This window comes from Brassica napus, chromosome C9 (assembly GCF_020379485.1).
Source record: "Brassica napus cultivar Da-Ae chromosome C9, Da-Ae, whole genome shotgun sequence".
NCBI classification, from domain to species: Eukaryota; Viridiplantae; Streptophyta; class Magnoliopsida; order Brassicales; family Brassicaceae; genus Brassica; species Brassica napus.
In genome coordinates, this window is record NC_063452.1 from 41,608,217 (window position 1) to 41,629,107 (window position 20,891).

The 20,891-nt window shown below is 34.2% G+C and overlaps 2 protein-coding genes across 2 annotated transcripts; one reads left to right on the top strand and one right to left on the bottom strand.

Moving 5' to 3' along the window:
* The first annotated feature begins 4,164 nt into the window (after positions 1-4,164).
* On the top strand, positions 4,165-7,097 carry LOC106414322 (spermine synthase-like). Its single transcript, XM_013855025.3, has 11 exons — positions 4,165-4,371; positions 4,784-5,021; positions 5,119-5,163; positions 5,321-5,397; positions 5,506-5,628; positions 5,891-5,995; positions 6,090-6,162; positions 6,257-6,328; positions 6,414-6,606; positions 6,677-6,806; positions 6,880-7,097. The coding sequence occupies exons 2-11, from the start codon at positions 4,826-4,828 to the stop codon at positions 6,952-6,954; spliced, it is 1,089 nt and encodes a 362-aa protein (XP_013710479.1). The 5' UTR covers positions 4,165-4,371; positions 4,784-4,825; the 3' UTR covers positions 6,955-7,097.
* On the bottom strand, positions 7,077-11,882 carry LOC106414224 (cyclic nucleotide-gated ion channel 1-like). Its single transcript, XM_048768003.1, has 8 exons — positions 9,917-11,882; positions 9,711-9,789; positions 9,087-9,633; positions 8,794-9,006; positions 8,436-8,725; positions 8,210-8,321; positions 7,897-8,133; positions 7,077-7,820 (listed from the first exon to the last, which is right to left on the bottom strand). The coding sequence occupies exons 1-8, from the start codon at positions 9,927-9,929 to the stop codon at positions 7,077-7,079; spliced, it is 2,235 nt and encodes a 744-aa protein (XP_048623960.1). The 5' UTR covers positions 9,930-11,882.
* Between the last annotated feature and the right edge of the window lie 9,009 nt (positions 11,883-20,891).

The window sequence follows — 20,891 nt, forward strand, 5'->3', positions numbered from 1 at the left end:
GAATATAGAAAATAACTTGACAACATTTCTATTGGGTTCGATTAGAGAGACTACCATTTAACATAAAATATATAAGAATATAAAAACTACGATTACATTTTGTGTCAAATATCATATGTATTTACTACAAAACAAACTAAACAATTTGTGTTTAAAGCAAGAGAATTCGATTCTTACTTTAAAAATAAACTAGATCTCGACCCGCCCAACCGCGCAGATTTTTTTTTTCATTTATTTTTATATAAATATTTTGTTTTCAATTCTAAATTGGTATATATTTCAATTTTTAAAACATAATCAGTTTACAATATATTTTTTCATTGAATAGATTGTTTCAAACTTTCACATGTAGTTGTATCTTCTTCTATATATATATTTTCGGATTATTATTTCATTATTAAAATCGTAAATATATATATAAAGATTAGTAAAATATTGTTTTATTGTCATATTCAAAGATATTGTATCATTTCACAAATTTAGAAAGTTTTTAAAAAATTAAAATTTTCGCTTCATAGATTTATATTATCGAGTAAATAATTAAACATTTAGTTTTTTTTTTAATTTTTAAAATAAACTATATAGTTTAAAATTTGTTTTCATTGGTTTAAGTTAGTAAAGATTAATCATTGTTAGATAATATGATTTTTGTTATTTAAAAAAAAGTCTTTATAATTTTAAAAGTTAACATCGATAAATATTTTAATATTTAACATATGGAGGTATAGTATTTCAACATTAAATTATATCTATTTAATTTATACTATCTATAAATCTAATGAATCATCTATTGTTTAAATCCAACTATTGATAGCCCAATAAAAATTTCTAGTAGACCCAAAATTTAAATGATAAGATTATAGATTAAATGTAATATGACTTTCTATGAATAGGTCCATTTTTTAAAAAAATCACACATGAAACAAGGTTGTGACTTCTGTTTTAATATATAAGATTATAATTTTTAAAATTATAACCAATCAACTTAGCAACAATAATATACATAAATTAAGTCTCCCGGTGGAACTTAAAGTCAACAATCCTGAATTTTAAAAAATCCCTTCTTCTCAAACAACCCAAAAATGATAAAATCTAATACACACAACTGACATATAGTTAAAAATCAAATATTGTTATCTTTTTATTACAGAATAATCGTTATTAAAAATATAATGCAACTATTAAAATCAAAGTTTACATTATAAATTAGTTAATATGAAATATATTTTACTGTAAACTTTTTTTCGTACGTTTTTGTGATCATTTGCATTTTGTTAAAAATATTTAATCAGAAATCACACCATTTCAATGGACATTTAATCCTTTTTGGAATAGTAAAATATAAGCAAGAATAGACATAAATCAATAATTTACAGTATAATATAAGCACAAATAAATAATATATATAGTATAGTTTTAACCTAACAAAGCATTTGACTAATTGTCACTTATATATATATCAAGTTTTATAATAGAAATTTACTCTAGCTATTCTAATTATTTTTTATTTACAGTTCCGCCCGTTGTGCGGGCCGGTCCTAGTATTATTAATAAAGTTGTTAAATTAAGTTAAAAATAGAAAGATAATTAATGTAATAACTTGTTAAAAAAAATATTAGTTCTATTTGTACTTTAGTTTTAATAATATAGTTTATGTAATTATAATTTATTAAAATATTTATATTTTTTTGTTTAGTAAACTCTTTGGAGTTTTTAATGATAATTTTGCTCTTAGGAAGAGATTCTTTGGTGTACTAAAGACAAGGACATCTTCCATTCATCCTTCGTGGGGCTTTCTTCAGTTTTGTTTGTAAAATAATGTGACATCTTTTCTATACATTGTTAGATGATGACAACCTCCAAACATTTGTCGACGTTTAATTTACTTAATGACGCGTGTCTCACATCTTTTTCAATTTCTCAGATGATGACTTTTCACTACCAACTCCTATTGGTGGAACATTTTAAATGGTGAAACAAAATAATACTCAGATTTTGGAATTGACAAGAGAGCAACATCACACTAATCACTTAAAACAATTAAAAAATGCAAAAAGTCAACTCCCGTGATCAGCTGAATTCATGTATAGAGGATACGCTTCGGCGTTTTTATTTCATGCCGAAATACCTATCTAAATCTGATTCGAAAAAACCAAAATTGGATTCCAATTGTTATACAAAAATATCTGAACGGAACTTATGAGTTTAGTACTTTGCGGTTTTGGTATAACCTGAACCGAAATCCGAACTAGGATTCGAAGATATCCAAAATTAGTTTAAATATGTTAATGTTTTTATATATGTTAAGATAATTTAGATATTTTATAGTATTCTAAAGATTTTGGTAGTGTGTTTTATTTTTTATTTTATATAATTTTTAGTTAGTTTTGATAGTTTAACTATTTTTTAATTAGTTTTGTGAATAATTTATATAATTTGAATTTTCGTCAAATTTTCAGGTTTAAAAATAAAAATTTGGATGATTACAGACATTGGTTACAATCCGATCCGAATCCGGAAGAAACTGAACCGAACTCGACCCAATAATAATTAGTAAAATCCAAATGAGACTTATGAACATAATACCGAAAATCCGAAAATCCGAATCAACCAAACAGAAACCGAAGGACCCCCGAACATCCAGGCCTAATAGAGGCTAAAAAGGTTTTAATCAAGTTATTAGGCTAGAAATGTTTTAATCAAGGGAAAATTTGGAAAAATACATGTAAATAGGATTGTATTGTGAAAACTATACCATTTATTATTCTTTTTGAAATCTATACTTAATTATCTGTGAAATGACTAAATTAACCTAATTAGCAATTTTACACTAACTTTAATATTCAAACTGAAACTAATATTTAAACTGGAATTATTGTTTATGAAAATAAAAAAGTAGATACATTTCATAAATGAATGATATTTAATAATAAATAAATTACTTATATCTATCTATCTCTTCCTCAATCGAGAGAAGTTTAGTAGTTCTTTTTCTCTTAGCATCTATCGACTCCGGTTGATTTGCAGTGGACATGTTTATCTATTTTTTTTTTTTTGAAAAATGGCTTGTTTATCTATTTTGTTATTAGGTAAAATTTCCATGGTCATCACTTTTAGTTTTCTCAGGATTCAATAGTTTGATTCCGCTTAGTGTTTTTCTTAGGTAGAAGTCACATGCTCATCTTCTCTATTCTACCTTTTTAATATATGTAAATTTCATATCTTTCTTTTCCCTTGCCACTCAGCTGTTCAAGGGAATGTTGCATACGGGTGTGGTGTATCATATCCGATCAGTTGAAAAGAAAATGTAAATTCATATCTCTACTCGCTAAAAGAAAACTCTCAAAGCAGAACGATCTTCCTATTTTTTTTTTGGTGTAAACGATCTTCCTATTTATCCGGAACATCCGCCAATACCTTGTTAGAAAGCAAGGAAAATGGAACCCTCTTCCTAGAAAAAGCAAGTGATGAACAAAAAACAAACATGCTCATCTTTACATTTTTTACCAAAAAAACAAACAAACATGTCCATCACAAGTTTAACCAAAATATTGAATAAAAGAAACAAGTCTTTGAGATCGCAAGGGAAGGTTCGCCATCAGCAGTTGCCTTGACTTTGGTCCAAAAGCATGAGGAATCTTCGAAAGAGAAAACAAAAGCAAAAATTGATCAAGTAAATAATTCAGTAGAAAGTAATTAGCCCTCCTCAGTTCGTGGTGTCACATTATTTAGGAATGGTTAAAATTCTACGTAGAAAGATGCCAACAGAAATCTTATATATAACTGATTTCGCTTGAAATCAATTTTCAAATAATTCAAAAGTTACTTAATTATAAACTTAAGTATGCTTAATCATTATTAGTTTTATCTCAAATAAATTAATATAATAAGAATCTTAATGATTTCAGATTTCATTTTTATTTATTAATTGTGGGTCAAAATTGTCTCATCACATATATTTAAGTTTAGTTTTCAAATTTATTCAAAGACAGTGGTGTATTCTCTAAATTTCAAAACCTAAATAGTGTATTTTGCAAAACAAGTTATTTGAAACGTTATATTTTAATGTTGAAAAATAATGAAAAGAAAACCCAAGAGAATAAAATAATTTTTTTTTTTTTTGAACAACAAAAAAATAAAAAAAAGAAAAGGTTTTGTGATGAGTCTGCCGTGGGTTGGAAAACAAATAGAGTACACAACACACAGAAAGTGCCTAAAAGAGAAGTCAGAAACGTAACACCAAAAGTGAGAAAGAGAACAAATTCTCTCTTTCCCTTTTTCATCTTTTAGTTTAATCTTTCCCGCTCTCTCTATTTCTTCCTCACATCACGTCTTCCTTCCCGATTCATTCTCCGCCGCGTTAACCACCAGGTCTCTTTCTCTCTTCCCGTCTCCATCCATTAATCTGTTTTGCTTCTTCTGTGCATGATCTCTGATGTTTTGACTGTTCCTCAAACTTGATTTGCTGGGTTTTATAATCCAACTGATTTCTCTGTTGCTGTCTGAATAAGTTGCGGTCTTGAATTTCCTAAAGTTATAGCCTTTTTGTATATTCGGACCAACCCTTGTCTGCAAAGTCTTCGACTTTCCAGTCTGTAAGATTCTTTAATTAACGCTAAATATATTATCTCTTCATCCTTTTAGCTCTCTTGTTTTGGCTCTGAACAAATTTGCTGAATCTAATTCAAAGCTGTTAGTTTTAAGAAGTCTTGCTTTTGTGCCCTGATGTGGATTCTCTTGTTTTCTCAAAGTTTATGGCCCTGTTTGCTTTTTGTTTGTGCAGTATACAAGAGGCTGGAGCTGGGGAAGAAGAAAAGGATTGTCTATGGAGGCAGACGGCGTAAAAGGTTTGGCATGCCAGAAGACTATGGATGGGAATGCGAGTAATGGGACTGGTGTGGAGAAGACTGTACCTTCTTGTTGCCTCAAGGCCATGTCTTGCTTACCAGAGGAAGATGCTAAGTGCCACTCCACTGTTGTCTCTGGATGGTTCTCTGAACCTCCTCACCCTCGCTCTTCTGGTCTCTTTACTTTGTTCTTTTCTTCTCCATTTTTTCACAACAACATGTCTTATTTTTGGACTTATTATTATTTTTTTTTTTGGTATTTTGGATGCAGGCAAAAGAGACAAAGCAGTGTATTTCAATAACCCTATGTGGCCAGGTAGGTCACTGACCTCTTAGTAGACTTGTTCCTTTTCAGTATCTTTTGCTACCTTAAGATTGTCTTTGTTTGAGGTTTTTGATGTGTTTATTATATGCCTAGGAATGGTTGTACATGTGACTTATGCAGTTATGCTGTTGTTTTGTATTGATTGTAGGAGAAGCACACTCACTAAAAGTTGAGAAAGTTCTATTCAAAGACAAGTCAGACTATCAGGAAGTCCTAGTGTTTGAGGTTTGAGCTAGATTTTCTCGTTCTTATCATCTTCGGAATTCGTCAGTTTCGAACTGTGCTGATTTGTTTATGCTTTAGGATAAGTTAACCTCATATTTGTTCTTGCAGTCAGCTACCTATGGGAAAGTGCTTGTTCTAGATGGTATTCTACAGCTGACTGAAAAAGATGAATTTGCATATCAGGAGATGATAGCCCATCTACCTCTATGCTCCACACCTTCACCTAAAAATGTAATTTCTCTCACCTTCAAAGTTTTTTAGCCTTTGCTTGCCTATATCTCGTGTCCTCTTGCAAGTAATTGAATTAAAAGTATGTACAGTTTGTGATGATTACTCCTTTTTTTTGATGAACCTGATGGGACACAATGTGCTTGCCTGTTTTAGTTCACGTTTGATCTCATGAGATTGATCATTTCGCCAATGCTGATCATCCCCGTACATTAAACATTTATTCAGCTCTCAATTTTTTTAAGGGTTGTATGAATATTTGCAGGTCCTGGTTGTTGGTGGAGGTGATGGTGGTGTTCTCAGGGAGATTTCTCGCCATAGTTCTGTTGAGGTTATCGACATCTGTGAGATTGACAAGATGGTTATAGATGTAAGTATATGGTCTTCCTTTGCCTATCTTAAATATGATCACTTTTAGCTTTGTGCTCTATCTCAGACAACATTTGATTGCTTTGGTCTTGTAGGTGTCTAAGAAATTCTTCCCTGAGTTAGCGGTTGGATTTGAGGATCCTCGTGTTCAACTTCACATTGGTGATGGTAACTAAGCATCCTTCTACTTACTCCCAGTTTTAAAACCTATTTGAACTTTTGTAATGAATCACATCGGTGTCTATCTGATTGCTTCTGGCAGCTGTTGAGTTCCTCCGCAACTCCCCTGAAGGGAAGTATGATGCCATTATTGTGGATTCTTCAGATCCTGTTGGTATGATTCTCTCTGGATATCTAAGTAGCAGCTGATGAGTTCTACCTCTCTCTCACGCTTTTTGGCTTCTATACAATATACATAGGTCCTGCTCAGGCGCTTGTTGAGAAGCCTTTCTTTGAAACGTTAGCTAGAGCGTTGAAGCCTGGAGGAGTTCTTTGCAACATGGCGGAAAGCATGTGGCTCCACACTCATCTCATTGAAGACATGATCTCGGTTTGCCGCCAAACATTCAAAACCGTTCAGTATGCGTGGAGCAGCGTCCCAACATATCCTAGGTAACTTGTAGTTTTCTTCTAATCACGTTTTGTGGCCTCACTAAAAAATAATGTATAATCTTTATTGCAGCGGCGTGATTGGTTTCATCTTGTGCTCTACCGATGGTCCGGCTGTTGACTTCAAGAACCCTATCAACCCCATTGAGAAACTAGACGGTGCCATGACTTATAAGCGAGAAATGAAGTTTTATAACTCTGATGTAAGTTTCTCAATGACTTCTCCATAGATTTACTTGTACAATAATCTTAATCTGTCTTTTCTTAACAAAACAGATGCACAGAGCAGCTTTCGCTTTGCCCACATTCCTTAGAAGAGAAGTGGCTTCACTTCTGTCTTCTTCTTCTTGACTTTTCTATTGCCTTGTCAGTTTTATTATATCCAATCATATATAAAACCTCTGTAACAGAGAGAATAATAACATCATATGGAGGCTTTGTATCTCTAAGCTCACTCCTTTTAATATATTATATTAAAGACTTCTATTTTTATATATCGGCACTATACGCATATAATCATCACTATTGAAATCCGGTTCAGCTGGTTTCTGAAGTAGTAGCATAGGTGGCATTCGTTCCAGCATCCTCGGTTTACGCACCGAACCGCTCCTTCGTATAGTCCGCAAGATGTTTGCAGCAAACCGTGACGCGTACATCGTAGCACCAAAGCTCGGTGAGCTTCCACAAGCTTCTTTAGCCAAAGCGTCCTGCAACCGGTTCTCTTCTTGTCTAAGAGTCTCCTCTAGTCTCTTCTTCACGCATCTTCTCCAAAAGGCTTGTATGAAGCAAGCAGCCCAAGTCCTCCATTGCTGCGAGTAGAATCTGAAAGTATGTCTCAGCTGTTTGCTGTGGAGACGTCTGAACTGAGAAGCCACGAATTTGAGGTTGTCTGCTTTGAGTGCGAAGGCTTCGACTTCCACGAGAGCTTGAACGGTTCTTGTCGAGATTGGGAGGTTTGTGGATGTGTGTGGGTCTAAAGCCCAGGTTAGAAGCTCCTCTCCGCAGAAATCACCAGCTCCGAGATGCTCGGAGTTGAAGAAACCGGTTCTTCCACCGTTTGTTGTCATTGTTAGAAGCTTCCCACGCATTATGAAGAGCATTTCATCTACAGGATCTCCTTCTCTGACGATGTAGCTTTCCTCTGTGTACAGCACAGGTTGCAGACGGTCACACAGAGCATCAAGAAGCTGCTCGTCCATTTGCTCAAACATAGGGACCTGGATAAAGACATCATGATACTTTTAAGAGTGAGTTTAAAGAGAGGAGATGAGTTTAGTTTTTTTTTTGTATTACACGCATGACAAGGGCGAGACAGAGATGGCGTTTAATGTCGCGTCTAAGATCTTTAGGGAGGTTACGAAGAAGATTCTCTTCATTAACGCCTCTGGTCTCTTGCCATTTGTACTGCTCGTATCGTCGGATTCTTTTCCTTAGATTGTCGGGGAGCAAACGGTGCGACATCCATTGTTCAGCGTCTCTTCTCTTGACTCTCATCTCCTCCAGCCTTGTGGTTGTTGATTGCAGATACGTCTAGTTTACAACAATAACCAATCATTTCGCAAACACTATATATGGGACAGTTTGATGGTGGAGAGAAGAAGCTAACCTGCATGTTCCCGATCAAGAACGAGAAGAGAACCAGTCCGGAGATAGAAATGAAGACCGCGAAACAGTTCTCCCATATGTATGTACTTGTTTTAAGGTTTTGTCCCAGCGAACTGAATCAAGAAACACACCAGAAAGAAGGAAGATGCAAGAAACAGTTAGTAGTGTTGTGTTCTTTTGTACATGATCGAAGATTTGTGGCTTTATTGAATGTAATCTCTCAATACCTGAGGTTTTGGAGACCCCACCAGAAACAGTAAAAGAACTTCAGAGGGAAATCATGAGACTCCACCACACCGGACTGAAGTGCGCCAAGGAATATCCCAAACTCGAAACGTGTTGCGTTACATTCCAGAACCGGACAAGACGCATTGAGAAAAGTGTTGTCTCCAAAAGTGGGAGGCTCCCTACAATACAACGAATCTATTTCGCAGATCCTCCTGTCTCTCTCGCAAGCTTGCTTCCAGCACACGGTTTTGCGCTCGATAGAGAACAAATACCAGAAAGCACCAAACACCTGCGCATTCACCCGTTTTGATTTAAAAGATCATAGAAAGAAAACGGTTAGGAAGGAAGTGGACTCACATGACTAGCAAGCATGTAGAGGAAGAGGTTAAAAGCAGCTCCTGCCCAAGCTGTCTCTGTAAGTATGCCTGAGGTTCTAGTCACTTGCTTATAGAGCGGATAGATTCTCATAAACCTCGGTATGTATTGGAAGAAGACTATGAACTTCAACATATTCTTCGTGTGCAAAGTCTTGGGCTCTCTCATACTCGGAATGATTATCGAAATCACCATCTGAGAACATAACAATCACTCAGCGCCTAATGGGTTGGAGATGGATACAAATAAAAAACAAATCATCAAATCTCATTTACCTGAGGAAGAGGAAGCACGGCAAGAATGTCGACGATGAAATGAGAGGACAAGTAACGTTTAGCGATCTCGCGCCTGTTCTCAACAAGAACACCTCTCCCAAAGACACGAGAAGAAGGAGCGATGAAGCCCGTACGGAACTGGAAAACCATGTGAATGGCGTAGAAGATGTCGGTGATGGAGCGCAATACGCTTGCGGTTGTCTGCATTTTCTTGTCGACATCAAGACAGTTCTTGGCCTTGTCGAGGACAGGTACGTAGAAGAACAAAGGGTCGACGGAGACAGCGACGATACAAGCTAAAACGAAGATCTTGTTCCACTTCTGAAGGAAAGATCCTTGTGGGTCAAGTATCTCGTGAGTGGAATCAATCCCTTTCGAAACCGTTTCTTTCAAAGAGTAAGACCTCCTGAACATTTTGATCCTTAAGAAGCATCCGTGTAACTTGTCTGAGATTGAGCTTATTGCCCTCCGGAATAAACCATCTGGAACCTCGGTTCTCTCGGAGTATTCCACGTCGGAAGCCTTGTCGGATTTCCAGTCGTGAAACCTGAACCAACAAGTGTGAACAAAACCAATTGAAAGAAAGTAAGATCCAGGACTTAAAGAGTTTGAGGAGACACTGACCTAACGGACTTATCTGGTCGAAAATTCATTGTTGGAGAGTTTGTTGATGCACAACTTGGTGTGAGGAAAATGCAAAACCCTGATTCCACAAGAAGAAAGAGTGAGTGAAGTGAGCCTAAACTTCATGTTTTTGTGTAATGAAGAACAAGTAGTGGAAAGTATTTTAACAGTTCAACAGACTATTTTTCTTTGAGTAGAAATCGGACCGAACTCGGACATGCGTTTTGGGTTTCGAGGAATCCAGTAGATTCGAAGAGAGTTCGAGGAATTGAAAAAAAAATAAAATCACTTTCTAAACCCGCCTGCCAAAAGAAGAAAAGACAAATCTTTGTTTTGTTTTTCCGAGAAAGAAAAGATGGAACAAGAAGAAGATACTGACTGATGATGAAACTTGAAAGCGAAGCCTTTTTATGGGAAGAAAGAGGGACTTTGTTACTAATCTCTTCTTTATACCTTTGCAACTCCTTCCGTTCTTTTTTCGTGGAAAATAGTTTCTCAGCTACACCATGCTTACTCTAATATGATGGAAACCATCCAATATATAAAAATGTGTCAACAACTACACAAAATTTATTTATGTTAATACATGCCACATATACGAAGTAAATGGTTATATAGTGACAACATCACAATTGATTTTAAGCTAAGTTAATGGGGCCAATTTGCAATATATGAAAATTGATTCTGCCCTCTCTCAAATCGATTTTCTGTTGTTATTAACCCCAGTTTCGAAAATTGGAGATCCAAACAAAACATTTAAATCCACAATTGGGTCGGATAAAGTTAATTTCACTAAGCATTGTGATTCCCAAAATGCTTCATCTTCATCCTGCAACTGAATCTCCAAAATTCACACTATCGCACACAAATTATTCCAGTGACATTTCTTTAAACCCTATTATACATTTTCCCTACTCGCCACATCTATTTTAAGGAAAGAAAACAAAATTAGGTTGCTGGGTTTGTAATCTTTCTCAATTTTTTTCACCTTGTCTGTTTCTCTCTCTATGTGTGTTAGAAATCCTTAAATCGATTTTGCTTTACAAACCCTAACAATGTCGTTGTCTGTTTTGAAATCGATTTTCTGTTGTTATGAAACCTAATTTCAAAAATTGGAGATCCAAACAAGAGACTTAAATCTACAATTGGGTCGGATAAAGGAGTTGGGTCGGGTCGGGTCAGATTTAGTAAATCAGAATTAACTTTCAGATATTACAGATTAACCCCATTAACTTAGTTTAAAATCAATTAAACCCAATTGTGATGTTGCCACCGTATAATCATTTACTTCATACATGTGACATGTATTAACATAAACTTCGTGTATTTGTTACCACATTCTTATACATTAGATGATTTCCACCATATTAGCTTAAACTTCACGTAGGTGAGAAACTTTTTTTCTTTTTTTTTTGTCACAAAGCAACTCCTTCCATTCTTTTTATAGATTTGGGACCAACTATGAGCGACTCATGAGTAACTCTGACTATTAAAATAATTGAGTAACACTGAATTTTAGTACAAAAAATCATTTTTAATTGAGGAATTTGGTAAAATAGAACAGAAAACAGGTCCACTCTCCTTATGTGGTTATGCCATAAGACCAGATATAAACTGTCCTTCTTCTTCAGGTTACTCGGCTCGACGAGATATTTTGAGGTTTGTTGTAAGACTTGTTTTGTTTTTGCATATGTTTCTCTGTTTGATTTTTATTCTTCCGATATTAACAAAGTTTCATAGGTTTCAATATTAGTTTGTGTGAAGGATTTAGGTTTCAGCTCGATTTCTGTCTAGTTTGAATGATTTAGGTTTGTAGTCCTTGTCGATTTTCCAATTTATGTTTTTGTGGTCATAGATTAAATAGTTGTTTCACTCTTATACATTTTTTTGTTTAAAAACATTGTAACATGTCTGTGTTGTAATGGTGGCTTAGAATTATATTATTATTTACGTTGTCAATAGGTATGGCGATGAATAAACTGCTGAAATAGTTATTTGAAGAGGGAACTGAAACTAAAGTTTAAGAAACCAGCAACAGTTGCCGAGTAAGCATCTTGAAGTTATTAAAGGGGGTCATTCCAAAAGAGTACAAGGATGTCATGAATGATCTGATCTTTGCTAAGATCATGGTGATTAATGAAATCAATCTTCGATTCTTGGGGAGACTGATTCACAGCTTTGTCTGCAAGCAGCTTATAACCGCAAAGACTCATGAGTTATTGTTAGTGTTTTCTAGGAGGCCTCTTTGTTTCTCGATGCAAGAATTCTATGATGTGATTGGATTGAAATATAAATAAGAAGGCGACATGGAGATTGACAAATGGGTAGACGATAAGGGGTTTTGGAATAAGTTGCTTAAGAGAAGAGGAAAATAAGCCTTAAGACAATCAAAAAGGAGCATCTTAAAACTTGTCATAACTGGTCTCATGTTAACATGCTCAGATATGTTTGTTTGTGTATCATTGCAGGCTTGATAATTGCAAAGGATGAGAATTTGTGAATTCCACACAAATACATCAAGTTATTGATGGATTTCGAGAAGATGAGGATGTATCTGCGGGGTCTTCATGCGTTTGATGAGCTTGTGATTTCCTTAATATCCTATATAGGAGTTCTATATTAATCTTCTTTCACTTCTCTTGAAAAGCTCAGGAAAATAAGTTCTAGCATCTACTAGAATGAGTTTGGAAAGCTCAGAAAACAGTTCTAGCATCTACTATAAAGAAAACATTGGTAAGCCATCTCACACTGATGGTCCTTCAAATGCTGCCAAGACAAGGGCATAGAAAAGTGTAAACAAGAAATATAACTCTTAGTCATGAACCCCAACTTTGAGCAACGCTTTTGGTTAATGTAATAAATTGTATGTGTGGTTGATCTCCCTTTTTTTGTTAATGTATTTGTGGTTTATCATTACGAAATGGATAATGTATAATGATGTGTAATTTAACACTGTTTTTGTTTTGTAATATTGATCATGATGATCTTTCAACGTAATGTATTTGCTGTTGTAATATTTATTTTAATGTGTTTATGTTATGTTTTGCGTTTTATAAGCAGGATAAAGACATGTCTGAATTGTTTGGTAGTTTACATGACGTAAACTTTGAACATAGTTGTATAGTTAGGACCAAGAGTTCTTATAGATTACCATGGGCCCAGTTACGATACACAACCAAAGTTGTATGATGGCTTAAACGAGAATGGTTAACCTCAGTCTCGTAAAGGCGAATTATATTCCTCCTTGTTCAGATCAATGTTGATATTGTTGTAACTATCTCCATGGATATGTAAAATAGTCACACACAACCTAGTTAAAACATTGTTCCGTACATAGGTAAGAAAGTTTATAATTTGTCGATCAATTTTGATGATAATAAGGGGACAATCAATTTGTATTGATCAACTCTGTAGGTAAGTAACTGAACTCAAGGTTGACAAACGTTTGATCAATTCTGAAATCTCCCAAAACCATATTCTTAGGTCTTCAATGCTACTTGTCGATTCCAAAACCAATAATTCACTTCCATTTTCTTCATCAACAGTAAATATCTATCATTTAAGGGGATCATATAGTGGACGAATTTGTTAAAAGATTAGAGCACACACCAGTATATTTATGTTCTTTTAAAGTGAAAAACTATACTTTATTATAATGAATCTAAATGTTTACCGTGTATCTCCTCCGATTGTATTTCAAAGATCAGCTTTGACATAGTCTGTACCACTGGGACTCTCATTAAGAAAGTCTGATGAGCCCTATCTCAATCCTCAAAATCACTCTCCTAATTTCATATTGTTAAAACTAGCTGAGTTTCATAATTGCATTGAAAAGTATGCATTTTAATTAGCCTCTTTGTTTTGTCTCAGAGTTGTAAATTATACATAGCGGAGGAATTTATTAAAAATTAGAGCACTCACCAATATATTTATGTTTTTTAAGTGAAAACTATATTTTATTAAAATGAATCTAAATGTTTACATAGTCTGTACCACTGGGACTCTCATTAAGAAAGTCTGATCTGAATCCACATAATCATTCTCCGAACTTCATATTGTAAACACTAGCTGTGTCTCATAATTGCATTGAAAAGTATGCATTTTAATTAGTCTTTTATCCATTCAGTGTTCGGAAGTGTTCTGGGCAATCCTCTAGGCGTTTCTTAAGCGTTATTCGTTTCAAAACTATTTGGATTTTCCTAAAATTTGCCAAATTAATCAGGTGATTACATGTTTGGAATAGATGCAAAATTTATACCGATATTGGTAAGTTAGGCAATCCAAAGAGTTCTGATACATTTTTTACCGAAAGTAAGAGTCTATGCCTAATTTCTTTGATACACTACTTGTATAACATATCAGATTGTTAATAAGGTACTACAGTTCAATACTTAACCTAATCTACCCAAGGCCACCAAATATCTTTTCTTCCTTAGTCTTGAGATCAAGCAATGTCTTTAGTCCAATGAGTTTGATCATTTCATGAATACACAAATGACACATAAGAAACATGTTTGTTAAGTGAGAGAGGTCATTTCGTCTCATTTCATCTCACTTATATAGCTACATCATAGCAATCACATCAAGACCGTAAATTTAACTAGTCAATCATGATTATCAACAGTCGCTTCCCCAACTTAACCATTCATACTCAATGAACCATCTCAAGATCCAGTCAATGCCTTATCATGCAATAAGTGAATTACTTGACTTAATCCAAGAGTACATTGAATAACGATAACTAAGCAAGCATTTTATAGTAGTTCCTATCATCCAAAGACTACGTGAATTAAAGAAAGAATGTGATTCTAAACGTATATCCACTGTCACACATTCACCTTAGTCTTTCGGAGTTGGTTTGATATGGTTTTTTATGCATGACATCTCTTTGCCTCATTTCCGTTAGATCTCTCACACAGTCCAAAATTTCTTCAGTGGAATCACCCAATGGTCGGCTGGACTTAACTCAGTCACAATCAAGTAAGCAAAAACTTGGATTTTTCTCAACAAGCGAAGATTTATCTCTTCCAAGTTCTCTCCGTTCTTTTGTAGGATTTTCATGGTATAATGAATAAACAAAACAAATAGACAATTAAATGAAGCAGTTGAGCTATTTCATTCCACAAATATGTTCAGAAACCGTTCCCACACGTTTTTAATTAAGCCAGAAAGCAAAAATAGTCACCCTACGCTATTTTTCTTTTGCTGTGCGACTTTGCCCTCTTGAGCGTATAATTGTTCGGTCCAAAATTACTTAGGTGAAAATGAGCTCATATTAACTGTCTAAGCGGAAAAGCTCAACTGCCATATTTGAATCTGACAATACTTATCTGAATCAGACCACTGTTATCTGAATCGAATCATCATTGTTGAGTTGACAAGCTCAACCTTCATGTCTAAACCCGACAACACTTGTTTGAATCCAACCATTGCTATTCGTCAATTTCAAATTGTCTTAATAACTGCCATAACTTTCCCATAATTCACAAACTAAACTAAATAGCTGATCTTAGAGTAAAACCGACAGTCTAAGCTTTTTCTGGCTCAAAAACAGAATGATCATAGTTTTACTCAAAATCATTGGTTCATTTAGTCTGATGCTTACATACATTCATCTATATCATTTTGTACTTACGCTTAGTGTATCCAACATTGGCCATCTCTTTTCAGCATCATTCAACAACGGAATTTCAAATATGATTACTTTTTTACAATTTCACTCCAGTCACTACCTGATCGACTCGTCCGAACTATCTAGGTCAAAAGACTCAAAACTGTCACTGAACCATCACAGCTCAATACACAAAACTTTATTTTCTTTTTTTGTTGATTCGAGATATCATACGGGCTGAACCCAACCGACTAATCTCCGGACAGATACCTGTCCATGAGCACCTAACAGATCCCGTTGTTCGCAAGGGGAGTTAGATACCCATGTCGCCTGACCACAGATATGGGTAATCTGAGTGTGAGGTTTCGAATCCGGATCCCTTAGGAATTTTCCGAACCGCCTTCGCCACCCAACCACACCCGCGTAGTTTATCCGCAGAACATTGAATGTTATACAATTCCTCAACAGTCTGGGCGTTTTGTCTATCTAATTTAAATTTTGTCTTTTTAACTTGATTCATATCTACCCTTTCAACTTGCCCTTTTAAAAATCATTTTCTCATGAACGGTTCGAATAAAACAGCCGCATTTAATATATATTGTGTACATTTATATCACGAAAGACTTGGATTATAGAATTAGGTAACCTTAATTGAAAAGAAACCGATATCTTCCAAACATTAGATCATACTTTTCAAACTTAGTCCTAACATCTTTAATTTCTTAGTGACATGTTTTTTTTTCCGTTAGGGAAACACATCACCCCTCCCTTTTGCTGTCATTAAACACGCAAGACTTAATTAGTATATGCAAACAAAACATAATCAGATTTGTATATTAAACTTCTGTAGTTAATGGTTGTTGTCTCACATGAATGATTATAATCCTTCATATTATAATTGATGCATTTGTAAGCTACTTTGAACGTAAATAAAAATAGATTCTAAAATGAAAAAATATCGCTGCTAGTTTGCAAAAAAAAAAAGAAAGAAATATTGCTGCTACCACTATCATTATTAAAATCAATACTCTTTTCGTATAGAACTATACATTTAAACGAAAGCCCTTTCTCAAAAAAAAAAAAACTATACATTTAAACGATTTGAACACAATAAAATGAACAAAGGTTGTGGACTTTTAGTGTAGCAACAATCTCATATTAAAATATTTAGTTGTCAGAAAATTTAAAACATTGCGACTGAAATTGGAATCGCTTATTTGTGTATTGGCCATCAGGCCATGAAGCATCGAAAGGCTGATACAGTCTCATCCATGGCTGTGTTTGGTTGGTTTGACGACTGTATAATGATATGTGTGTTGAGGTACATGATTTACATATCTCTCTCTTCTCCTTGAGGCCGCTACTTGGTTTGTTAGAGGAAGAATAATATTCTTCTGCAGCTTGTAATTATCTTACAGCTCCAATCATTGACTTACAAGCATGCATTGATCAAATTAGAGATACAGTAAAAACTCTATAACATAATAAGATAATAAATTTTAACAACTTTGAGGTGAATACATAATCCTATTAAATCATAACATAATCATTTTATGTTATGTGTAGTACTCTATACGTTTCTTAAAGATATATATTTTGGTGTTTTCACACATATTAAAAAAAACACATTAATCATACATTGTTTTTAAAAATTATCAAATTTCAATGTTTTTTAACCAATAATTTTTCAATAAATTCAATTAATTTTATTGAAATTTGCAATTTTTGTACAGGAAACACAAAAATATATATTTGTGAAAAAAAATATTTTTCTAAATTTTCTATCTTAATATATCTTAATGAAACGGAGGGAGTATATCACATTGGTTTAACTTTGGACTAGAGAAATTTATAATCTATCAAAGATTATTAGTTCATCGATTATTAATTTATAGAGCTTTTATTCTAAGTGTATCCATGAAACCTGATTTCACGATCTAATAAAAAGTCGGATAATCCTAAAATGAAAACTTACGACTTGGTTTCATTAATGAAAATTGGTTTACAACATTTCTCAGAAGCTTGGCAAGCTTTCTGGCCCCAGATAAAACTCCTTGCCTTCATGGACTTACTTTGAGTTCGAGTTCTATAATGGTTCTTTGACGGTTTTGTATAGCGAGGTGGTGAATGCTATTACCAAGGCCGTCTCAGACTCTATAGTGACTCTGTTCAAAAAAAAAACAAGATCCTTTATAATAATCCAAAATAATTTATGTTTTTCTGACAAAATATTATTGTAATATATAATAAATACACCAATCTAATTTGAGTGGAAGAAACATCTTTTGGTTTTATAATTAAAAACTTATGAAAAACACCTTTTTGGGACTATGAATTTTTCAGTTTCTTTCTTTTTTTTGATTTTTTTTTATCCACAATCATGAGTTATAATCTATAAAAAAACACTAATATAACACTAGAACCTGGATAGCGATTAGAAAAAAATTGTGGACTCTTAGTTTGATTAAACAAGAAGTTGGAGACTCCTCAGTTTTCTTTTCGGTAGAAGCTTAGACTAGTGTTTCTTCTTTGTGTTTACTATTTGTTTGTAAAAAATGCTGAAAATTTATATATTTCTCTGTTTATTTACAATCACTAATTAATAATAGTTTCCCAAATATAATCAAATTAGAATATTAACTTTCTAAATTTACATTGAATATTAAATCAAACATAGACATCTATTTTTTACTTTCCAAAATATATAATTTATATAAATGTTAATTTCTTCCTGACTTATTGCATTTTTCTTGGTTATGTAAACAAAATCAAATTTGTTATTTATATTTATTGGTTGATAAATACGAAAATTAAATTAAATATAGCTATCTGATTTTTAATAAATATATGACTTTAAATTTATAACTATTACTAAAATAAAAAAAAATTATGGTCCCTGTTCGACCGTTCCACTTGCACATGCTAAAAGACGGCCCTGCTATCACTGGATTTGCCTTGTCAAAAACATGGAGGGTAGGTGGAGTCTTGGCAATGTCTTGGGCCTTTGGAAACTGAATGCTGAAGCAATTTGTTGTTGCTGAACCCGAGATACAAGTAACGCCTTCTCACGCCAGCATAATACTCTCCCCTTGAGGGTCTTATGTTGTTATCTTATCCTATAGTACATCCTTGAAGTGTTGAGATTTTGTGACACAAACTGTTTATTTTGCAGGATCAAAAGATAGATCACGAGGTAGAGTTTCTTGTGATTGCAGCTGACGGTTTATGGGATGTGGTACCAAATGAGGATGCAGTTTCCCTACCTCAGAGCGAGGAGGAGCCTGAGGCAGTTGCCCGCAAGTTAACATTTACTGCCTCCACTCGTGGCAGTGCAGACAGCATCACGTGCATTGTTGTTAAGTTCCGTCAACCCGAACCCAAATCAAACCACAATGCTGAAACGGGAACCGAATCAAGCCCCAAAGCTGAAACGGAACTGATTCTGGATGCTACACCCGATCAGAAATAAGAAACCGGAAACAGAACCAGAGACCAAGGATGAGAAAGCGGGTGAGTAGGTAGGCAGCCAAGGGGAGAGGAAGATGCATGTTGGGCCAAAATGAGGCATGTGCAGACAAATAGATAAATGTAACAAAATTTAGTAGTGTGTTTTCTGGCTACTCTTAACTTTGTGTTATGGCTTTTGTGTTGCATATGACATGCCTGGCTTTGAGGACGAAGACTCATTGACCTGTCCCTCAATTTTTGTTTATTAATTTAGCTTTATTTTTTTTGTTGGTGCTTCTCACCCTGAAAATGGAACAAGACACCATTAGTTATGCTCCTCTCACTTGTTTTTATATTAATCATCCAATAAACAATGCTTTGTTACTCCTTCCCGTATCCTTTTGTTTTCCTAGGCCGTCTCTGCTTTTGGTGTTGGTATGTATTACATTGTTGTGGTGAAGACAAAAACAACTGGTGGTTAAAAACTTAAAACAAAGGCGTAAAAGCATTTTAGAGATTTTCCTTGTAGAATAAAGCAGATGAATTTGACAATATGGCAATATAAAAGCTCCAAGATTTGTAGCCATTGTGATGTTCGGATGAAGACAATCAAATGCTAATAAGAGAGGAAAGGTGCTTTGCTTTCTATGCCAGATGATAAGTCTCCATCATCCATATGGGTAATATTTTGAGATTATCAATGCAGTTTCTTGGAAAAATGATTTTTGTAGAAGGGTATAAACTCCATAGTAGTACTCACGCCAAAAATGTGAAAGAGATGATGAATAACTACTAACTTGTTTCTTGTTGTAGTATGATTTATAAAGTGATATCCAAATCTTTGCAGACAGGCTGAAAGAAATCCTTCCAAAGTTCAATTTGAACGGACCAATCGGCTTTTATAAATGATATGTTACTGATCAAGAATAGGTTGCTTGCAATGGATCTAGTCAAAGTCGAATAAGATAATGAAATTTTCTCTACTTTCTTCCTATCTCTTCTTATTTTATTTTTATGTAACTCATTATCACTATCTCAGTCACATGATTCAAAATGAGTTGATCGAGATGCCTGGGAATGAGATCAAACAAATGATCTTAAAGAATAATCGATAAGCAAAATATTGTTCAATTATTCTTGACACCACTCAAGATATCAGCCACAGAGAAAAAAATTTCCATGATTATCCGATGTGTGGATATTTCTGAAACTCCTCCAAAGATTAATTTTTTTTTGTTGACATTCTTGGAAGTTAAACACAAAACATGAGAAGGACTTTTTGATACCCTTCAAGATGCATTGCATAGTTTTGGACTGACTATAGATGACATCCGAGCGCAAGGTTATGATAATGGATCAAACATGAAAGGGAAAACTAAAGGAGTATAAAAGAGGTTCCTTGAAATTAATCTCAGGGGTGTCTACACACCATGTGGTTATCATAAACCAAATCTTGTTCTTTCTCGTATCGCTTAGTCATCAATGATAGTAATATCATTTCTTGGAATTATTCAGCGCATCTATTCTTTTTTTTTTTACTTTTTCTATGAAGAACCAGTTTACAGAAAGATTAATGAGAATGGTGTTACAATAAAACCATTATCATAAACTCGTTGAAAAAGCCACATCAAAAGTGCTAAACCAATACGATTTCAGGCTCCACAAATACCAAAAGGCTTTGTTTTACTTGGCTGTAAACAATGCAAATCCAGGAACACTAAGTGAAGCTCAAATTACCCTAGAGCTAGCTAGGCTTTACTCTCTCAAATAAGAGATTCAATTGTAGTAGTTAGGGATTGAATCCACAAAGAGCGTGGGCACACAATAGATCAGATAGAATGTTAGATTAAGCTAGGCAAGAACGTATTAAGCAATAAATATATTAAAACAGTAAATCAAATAGATGTGGGTGTAAACAAATAAGACAAAAGCTAGACTTTCAGGTTAATATAGGTATTCCAAATTATGATATGAATACTAAGAACATATGATAATCAATCCTAGAACTCGAATGCAAATATAAGATCTCCAGATCTACTGTGAGTCTAAATGTTTGAATATATACCATACTTTCATATGTAGTACGGAACGAGTGTCGATCGATACACCTATAGGATGTCGAT